This window comes from Protomyctophum bolini, assembly GCF_963924005.1.
Source record: "Protomyctophum bolini genome assembly, chromosome: 7".
In the NCBI taxonomy this organism is placed as follows: Eukaryota; Metazoa; Chordata; class Actinopteri; order Myctophiformes; family Myctophidae; genus Protomyctophum; species Protomyctophum bolini.
In genome coordinates, this window is record NC_137868.1 from 9,318,517 (window position 1) to 9,327,921 (window position 9,405).

The 9,405-nt window shown below is 42.7% G+C and overlaps 1 protein-coding gene across 15 annotated transcripts in view; it reads left to right on the forward strand.

Moving 5' to 3' along the window:
- plecb (plectin b) overlaps positions 1 to 9,182 on the forward strand; it is a 114,555-nt gene extending 105,373 nt beyond the window's left edge. For all 15 annotated transcript variants that reach the window (XM_080768887.1, XM_080768888.1, XM_080768885.1 and 12 more), the window contains 3 exons: positions 167 to 7,305; positions 8,016 to 8,132; positions 8,318 to 9,182. In XM_080768887.1, the coding sequence (XP_080625013.1) occupies positions 167 to 6,352 (6,186 nt within the window). In that variant the 3' untranslated portion in view covers positions 6,353 to 7,305; positions 8,016 to 8,132; positions 8,318 to 9,182. The remainder of the gene's footprint in view (positions 1 to 166; positions 7,306 to 8,015; positions 8,133 to 8,317) is intronic.
- Positions 9,183 to 9,405: the final 223 nt, after the last annotated feature.

The window sequence follows — 9,405 nt, forward strand, 5'->3', positions numbered from 1 at the left end:
TTAGTAACTATCAATAAAAAAATTATTAAAATTTGATTATGCATAAGCACAGTGCATTGTACAAATTATACCTTATAAGAAATTAAATCAAGCCGAATGTGTGGAGAATATGCCATACATCATAAAAAACATTTTTTTAACTTGATTTTGTCTTTCCTCCCATCAGATGGCTGATGCTCAGCAGAAACAAATGGAGCAGGAGAAGACGTTACTCCAGCAGACATTCCTGAACGAGAAGGAGATGCTGCTGAAGAAGGAGAAACTCATAGAGGATGAGAAAAGGAAGCTGGAGAAGGAGTTTGAGCTGGAGATCAAAAAGGCCCAAGTCCTCAAAGACGAACAAGAGCGCCAGCGAAAGCAAATGGAGGAGGAGAAGAAGAAACTCCAGGACACCATGAACACTGCCCTCAGCAAGCAGAAGGAGGCTGAGCAGGAGATGCTGAACAAACAAAAAGAGATGCAGGAGCTGGAAAGGCAGAGGCTAGAGCAGGAAAGGATCCTGGCAGAGGAGAACCAGAAACTGCGGGACCAACTGCAGCAGCTTGAAGAGGCTCGGAAAGCATCCGAAAGGGTCCCTGTGAAGGAAGTAGTCCTAGAGTCGACGGTGATGACAACAAAGAGCGTTTTCAATGGTCAAAGTGCCGGCGATGAAGTGGACAGTGTGGTTAAAATTGATCCCTTAGCCTTCGATGGCATACGTGATAAGGTCCCTGCAAGCAGACTCCGTGATCTGGGTCATTTGAGCAAAAAAGACTTTGATAAACTGAAGAAAGGCAAAACAACTGTGCAAGAGCTTGGCGATAATGAAAAACTGAGAACCATTCTGAAAGGGAAGAACGGCATTGCTGGTCTGTTGACGCCATCTAAGCAGAAAATATCAATCTATCAAGCATCGAAAGAGAAGAAGATCACTCCAGGTACAGCCATGATACTCCTGGAAGCCCAAGCAGCTACAGGATACATGATTGACCCCATAAAGAACCAGAAACTCACTGTGAGCGAAGCTGTCAAGGAGGGCCTTATTGGCCCTGAACTTCACAATAAAATGCTTTCTGCTGAGAGGGCTGTTTTAGGCTACAAAGACCCATACACCGATGGGAGAATCTCTATCTTTGAGGCTACGAAGAAGGGTCTGATTGAACATGATCAAGTCATTAGAGTCCTTGAGGCTCAGATAGCTACTGGTGGCATCATTGACCCTATTAATAGCCACCGTGTTTCAATTGAAACAGCTTGCAAACAGGGACAATATGACACAGAGATGAACAAAATTCTGGAGGATCCCTCAGACGACACAAAGGGATTCTTTGACCCCAGCACACAGGAACCGTTGACATATGCTCAACTGATGGAGAGGTGTATCACTGATCCAGACACCGGTCTGCTTATCCTGCCAATCACAGATAAGGCTGCTCAGTGCTCTAGGATTTACACAGAGGAGGAGACCAAGGAAGTCTTCAACACAACAACTGTGTCTATGCCATTTGGAAGATTCAAGGGCAAAACAGTTACTATCTGGGAAATCATTAATTCTGAGTACTTCACAGAGGACCAGAGAAAGGACCTTCTCCGCCAGTACAAGACAGGCAAAATCACAATAGAAAAGATTATCAAGATTGTGATCACTGTAGCAGAGGAGAAAGAAAAGAAGAACGAAATTGCCTTTGATGGCCTGAGAGCCCCTGTCCCTGCCACTGAGCTCCTGGAATCCAAGGTCATTGACAAAGATCTGTACAACAAACTGCACAAGGGTAATACAACAGTGAAAGAGGTGTCTGAAATGGTGCCTGTCCAGAAAGCACTGAAGGGTACAAACTGTATTGGAGGCGTGGTTATTGACTCAACAAAGGAGACAATGTCTTTCTATCAGGCAATAAAGAAGGACATGATGAGGGAAGGACTTGCTTTGCATATGCTGGAGGCACAAGCAGGAACAGGATATGTCGTCGATCCTGTAAAAAATCTGAAGCACACTGTCGATGAAGCTGTTAAAGCAGGTGTTGTTGGCCCCGAGCTACACGAAAAACTCTTATCTGCAGAAAGAGCGGTGACAGGATACAAGGATCCATACACTGGAAAGACTGTATCTCTCTTTGAAGCCATGAAGAAAGATCTCATACCTAAAGAACAAGGAATCCGTCTGCTTGATGCACAGCTGACCACAGGCGGCATCATCGATCCAGTGAAAAGCCATCGAGTCCCACACGATGTTGCCTGTAAGAGAGGCTATTTTGACGATGAAACTAACCAGATTCTGCACAACCCCACAAATGAAACAAAGTGTTTCTTTGACCCCAACAAACAGGAAAATGTCACCTACTCAGAGCTATTCAAGAGATGTGTCACTGACAAGAACACTGGCCTCCAGCTTCTTCCCCTTTCTGATGAAGCCATCAGCACAAAAGAGGTGCAGACATACACTGAGGCACAGGCCAAAGAGGCCATGAATAAAGCAACCATAGAGCTTCAGTCTGGACCATTTAAAGGAAGGAAGATGACCATCTGGGAAATCATTAACTCTGATTATCTCACAGAGGAACAAAGACTTGACCTTATCAGACAATACAGGTCAGGCAAGGTGACGATTGAAAAGATCATAAGGATTGTCATCACGATTGTAAACGAGAAAGAGGCCAAGAAACAAGAGCAGTCCAACTTCAAGGGTCTCAGAACTTCTGTCTCAGCAAGCTCCCTGTACGACTCAAAAATCATTGACAAATCAACCTTTGACCTACTGAAGCAAGGCAAAACTACACCTAAACAAGTCAGTGATAATCCCAATGTCAGACAATATCTCCAGGGTTCTGACAGTATAGGCGGTCTCTATTTGGACTCAACAAAGGAGAAAATGACCATCTATCAGGCTATGAAGAAGAAGCTTCTTAGACACAACACAGGGCTTTCACTTCTTGAGGCCCAAGCTGCCACTGGCTTCATCGTAGATCCATTGAGAAACCAGTGTGTGTCGGTAGATGACGCTGTGAAATCAGGACTTGTTGGGCCGGAGCTACATGAAAAACTGCTCGCTGCTGAAAAAGCTGTCACTGGATATAAAGACCCATTCACGGGTGAGAAAGTCTCTCTCTTCCAAGCAATGCAAAAGGAGCTCATCCTGAAGGAGCATGCCATGCCACTGTTGGAAGCACAGATGATCACGGGAGGAATCATCGACCCTGTAAACAGTCACCGTGTCCCCATTGATGTTGCGTACCAAAAGAATATTTTAAACAAAGAAACTGCCAACACCCTCTCTGAACCATGCGATGATACCAAAGCTTTCTCAGACCCTGAAACTGATGAGAGTGTAACATACAAGCAGCTGAAAGACAAGTGCACAAAAGACCCAGAGACAGGCCTGCTTCTCCTCACACTGTCTAAGCCTCAGTCTCCGACTCCAACTGTTGTGGAGAAGACATACCTCTACACTGAGGAACAGACACAGAGTGACCTGACCAGTACCCAGATTGATCTTCCAATAATTGAAGGTCTCGCTGATAAGCAAATGAATCTTTGGGATGTACTGAACTCTAATCTACTCCCAGAGCGGGAGAGAGAGAGGCTCATGGCCGAATATCGCTCTGGTAATATGACTAAAGAACGCATGATCATCATCATTATCGAGATAATGGAGCAAAGGGAGATCATCAGAGGGGAGAGTGCGACGTCATGTACCACAATCAGGCGGAGGATAACTATCGAAGAGCTGTACAATGCCCGCATCATTGACCTGGAGACGTACAATCTCCTAAAACAAGGCAAGAGGAACATCCAGGACATAATGGAGCTGACCAGTGTGAAGCAATATCTGTATGGCACAGGATGTGTTGCTGGGGTCATGACTGACTCCATGTCTAAGATGAACATCTACCAGGCAATGAAGAGAGGCTTCTTGAAGCCAGAAATTGCGCTCAGCCTCCTTGAGGCACAAGCTGCCACAGGATTCATTGTTGATCCAGTGAAAAATGAAACTCTCACTGTTGATGAGGCTGTTCGTAAGGGTGTTGTTGGCCCAGAGATCCATGATAAACTGCTGTCAGCTGAGAGAGCAGTCACAGGATACAAAGATCCATACAGTGGAAAAACCATCTCTCTCTTCCAAGCAATGAAGAAAGATCTTGTATTGGAGGAGTATGCCCTAAAAATGTTGGAGGCCCAGACTGCCACTGGGGGCATCATTGATCCTGAATTCCAATTCCACCTCCCAGCAGATGTTGCCACACAGAGAGGGTACATCAACAAGGAAACCAATGAGAGACTGAATGATTCTGTGAAGGGATTCGTTGACCCTGTCACTGAGGAGAAGCTGTCATATGCTCAGCTGCTCAAGAGATGTAAATTTGAAGGTGGGATGCGTGTCCTGTCCCTGGGAGACAAGAGGCTTATGTTCAAGGGACTGAGGAAGCAAATCACTATTGAGGAGCTGCTTCGGTCACATATCATTGACCAGGAGACTGTCACTCAGTTGAATGAAGGTCTCATTACAATGGAGGAAGTTAGCGCCAGACTATCACGATATCTTGAGGGCACAAGCTGTATTGCTGGTGTTTATGTAGAGTCCACTAATGAACGTCTGTCAATTTACCAAGCCATGAAGAAGAATATGATCAGGCCAGGCACTGCCTTTGAATTGCTTGAGGCCCAGGCAGCCTCAGGGTATGTCATCGACCCAATCAAAAACCTCAAACTGACTGTCGACGAGGCTGTCAGAATGGGCATTGTCGGTCCAGAATTCAAAGACAAGCTTCGCTCTGCTGAGCGTGCAGTGACAGGTTACAGAGATCCCTATTCAGGCAAGACAATCTCTCTATTTCAAGCCATGAAAAAGGGGCTCATCTTGAAAGACCATGGCATCCGTCTCTTGGAGGCACAGATTGCCACCGGTGGAATCATTGACCCTGAAGAAAGTCATCGTCTGCCAGTCGAGGAGGCATTTGAACGTGGACTCTTTGATGAAGAGATGAATGAGATACTGACAGATCCATCAGATGACACCAAGGGCTTCTTTGATCCCAACACAGAGGAAAATCTAACTTACCTTGAGCTCATGGAAAGGTGTTTTACTGACCCAAACACTGGCCTGGCGCTTCTACTTCTCAAGGAGAAGAAACGTGAAAGGAAATCCTCCTCCAAGTCTTCTGTGCGTAAACGCAGGGTTGTCATTGTGGACCCAGAAACAGGCAAAGAGATGACTGTGTATGAGGCCTACAGGAAAGGACTCATCGACCACCAGACCTACCTGGAGCTTGCTGAGCAAGAGTGTGAATGGGAAGAGGTCACCACCACCTCCTCTGATGGTACTGCAAAATCGATTATAATTGACAGAAGGTCAGGAAGACAGTATGATGTTCACGATGCTCTCACACGTGGTCTCATTGATCAGAAAGCTCTTGATACATATCGGTCTGGAAACTTGTCCATCACAGAATTTGCAGATATGCTCTCTGGAAACAGTGGGGGCTTCCGCTCTCGCACATCCTCCTTTGGGTCGACCACTGGCTCCTCCTCCTCTTACCCCATGAGCCCCATACCCACCATTAAAGCACCAGCAGTCATCTGGAATGACCCAGCAGAAGTGACCGGCCCCGTAGCTGGAATCCTGGACACAGACACTCTGGAGAAGGTGTCGATCACTGAGGCTATGCACAGAAACCTGGTAGACAACATCACGGGTCAAAGGTTGCTGGAGGCCCAGGCCTGCACAGGTGGAATAATTGATCCCACAACTGGGGAGAGATTCACCGCCCCTGAAGCAACTGAAAAAGGTCTTTTGGATAAAGTCATGGTTGATCGCATCAACCTGGCCCAGAAAGCATTCAATGGATTTGAGGACCCCAGAACCAAAACAAAGATGTCTGCCTCCCAGGCTTTAAAGAAAGGCTGGCTGTATTATGAGGCTGGGCAGCGCTTCCTTGAGGTTCAGTATCTCACTGGTGGACTTATTGAGCCAGACCTTGAGGGCAGAGTGACTTTAGATGAGTCCATCAGAAAAGGCACCATTGATGCTCGCACTGCTCAGAAGCTGAGAGATGTCAGTTCTTACTCCAAATATCTAACATGTCCCAAAACCAAACTCAAAATCTCTTTCAAAGATGCCATGGAGAGAAGCATGGTGGAGGAAGGGTCTGGTCTGAGGCTGCTCGAGGCCTGCTCACAGTCCAGCAAAGGCCTCTCTAGCCCCTACAATGCCAGCGGGCCAGGGTCTCTCAGTGGCTCCCGGACCGGCTCCAGGACTGGATCGAGATCAGGCTCTCGGAGAGGCAGCATTGATGCTGGCTCTGGCTTCAGCATGAACTTTTCATCCTCCTCTTTCACCTCCTCCAGCTCCGCCGGCGGCTACAGCCGCCGATTCTAACCAGGATTAGTTAACCCTGGCCCTTAAAGCACTAGCAGTTAAAAGGCCAATAAGAACATGGGGACTCATCAATTATGATGCCAATGCACACTACAGTTGCATAATTCATGAGGAATAGTTTAGGTTAAAAATAGATAAATTATTTATTCTGCTATGCACGTGGTCACATTAAGAAATGGCTTGATAGCTGAAAATTTAGTTATTTCACATATAATAGATATCTAAACCCATGCCTTACATATCCAGCCTTAACTGCTAAGAACTGCGAGAAAAGTTAATATTGAGCATCAAATCAATTTCTATTTTTGAAAGAAATACAGTGAATTTCTTTTTTTTCCCAAGTGACCACAACTGATTTTATAGTTTGCCTTTTATTCTTTTTAACAAAACTTGTATACTTACGCGTCTGAAACTAATATATATATATATATAGTATGTACTTTGAAAAGAGATATTTTTCCAGTATTCCTTCTTTTCCTTTGACACATAAGAGTATCTTCTATTTTTTTGTTATCCTTTTGATGATAGACAATGAGATATGCCAACATAGATATACTGTAGTGTTCAACATTATGTAGATGCCTTTACATTTTGTAAATGTTTGTATAGAGGTTGGCCCGATTTATTTTAGTTTCATCTGGCTTAGCCAGCTCCTCGTCGAGCAGAATACAACTGTAGACAGGACAATTACACTACCACAATAAAACACTGGAAAAGAGTGCATCCATTAAAATTATGTGGACCCCCAACCATCATTCACAGCCATTCATACAGTGCACTCATGTCCCCTTGCCAGTGGACTTTAACATCCCATCTGTTGTTCATTATATCATTATTGTATACACTCCATTACTGGACAACCAATTCAACCTGTGTTCCTGGTAAACTCAGTCCCAAGGTGGTGTAAGGCTTGGTCCTGCTGTCCCTGACCTGCAACTGTTGTTTAGGTTCTTGTAAGTTGCTATTTCTTTCTTTTCTTTTTTTGTCTTTACTCATCTGTTATTTTTTGTCAGATTATTATCATTTTCCTGTTTCCATTCCCCCCACCCCATGCAACTCGCTTGTAACTTGATTTAGCAGGCAAAGAATTTGTGTTCCAACTTTATTATTGCTATGTATTGATGACAGTGTTGTTTTTGGCAGCAAATTTCTTTTTTAGTTTTAGTCATATACGGTAGTCTGAGTGAAACTTCATTTAGTTTTAGTGACATTTTAGTCACCTGGAATGTTTTAGTGTTAGTCTAGTTTTAGTCGACTAAATGTCATGAGATTTACATGAAAATACATTGTGGTCAACTAAATCAACTAGATTTAGTCAACTAAATGTATTTTGGCAGGCCTTGATGACGTTGTAATGGCCGATTTTACACTTGCTGAAAATAGCCGATCTACAAGCTCACAACGCGCCGCGCTGCGTTATTCAGCTATTTTCAGCATGCAACCAAGTGTAAAACGACTGGATCTCTTGTCCACTAGTCCCTCATTAACATTTTAATTTAGTTTTTATTTGTTGACGAAATTGTCAATATAGTTATAGTCATCATGACTTAGTTTCCATTTAGTCTTTGTCGGTGAAAAAAGGTAGTCGACGAACATTTTTCGTCTTAGTATTATAGTCAACGAAATCAACACTGATTGATGAATCTGTATTTCTTTTTAACAGCTGCCCCAACCCTTCAGCATCCACCATGGGAGTTCACATACTCAATTAGCAGGGGCTTACGAACCAATCAACTTGGATGGATTTGTGAGCCAACATCACCCTCACCCAGTTATGCAGGTAAACAAACTATATAAAAGCCAGTAGGCTACCACCACATCCATTTGACATAATTTATTTATTTGCATGTTCATCTATGCTTTTCTTCCCTTTTTCATCAAATTTCATCTTATGTTGTCTTTTTTTTATATGATTTGGTTTGATTTAAAATCATAATTGTGTTTTTTATTTATTTTTGTTTCTAGATCTGCCATTGAGTATGTCCTTTCTTCCCTTACACATCACATTTGAAGAAAGTTGAGACTTGTGAGCCTGACACCATCTTGGGATGCATTAGGAACAATTCTTCATCCATCAACTTTCTGTATTTAATCATTACTTGAATATCAATGCCAATCATTATGTCCACATATTTCTTTTGGAAAAGCTGGCAATGCACACATGTGTGGACTTTCATGTCTGTTATTATGAAGATGAACTGTAGCCATTGTATATAGTGCATCTTCATTTACGTAGTCTTAAGTCCACTAAGTAGTTATTTTTCTGTAACGTCTCACTGTAAATTCAGTCAAAACCAAAGTGCTAACATTATTTCTTTTTGAGAGATGTGCCATTTGTTACAACACACATTGCATGAATGTATGTTTTATATAGAAATACTACATTTCAGTTGACAATTTGCTACTCATTTTCTTCAGAAACTGAAAATGATTTTGAAGCATTATCTTTTATTTTTGCTTGAACTCTTTTCCTGTGCCAAGTATTTCTGTTCTGCTTTGAATGTGTTTTACCACTGTAAATCCTTTATATTCTGTTTTCATTTTTCATCATGTTTTTGATATTATTATGAATTTGCCCTGCATGTTTTATTAACTTTACAAAGAATGTTTTGGGTAAAGATAGATGTAAAATAAAGAAAGTAAGTGAAAATGTAACTACTCAGTAACACTTGTTTTTATATGCTGTGTAACGTTAGCAGCATTTAATTAAAACTAACTGGTTGGATATCATTATGAACAGATATTTGCTTTGAAAGGCATGGTGAGTGAGTGGATTCTGTTGTATGTTTTAAAGATAACACTATAATGTAAATAAATGTGCTTTCAACAACTACGCTTCTCATTCATATAAACACAAGATAAACAAGGAAAACTTGTATTTAGCTAGTGAACAAACAATGTGTATTGATTAAACTCAACACACACAACTCTAGAAAGAGCCACAGGGAAATCTTGACAAGCCTAAATATAATTGCTTTTAGTTACCACGAGAGGGCACTGTAGCCTAACATTAAATTACGTATTCAATTCACCCTCAAATTTCCGGGGTGGTA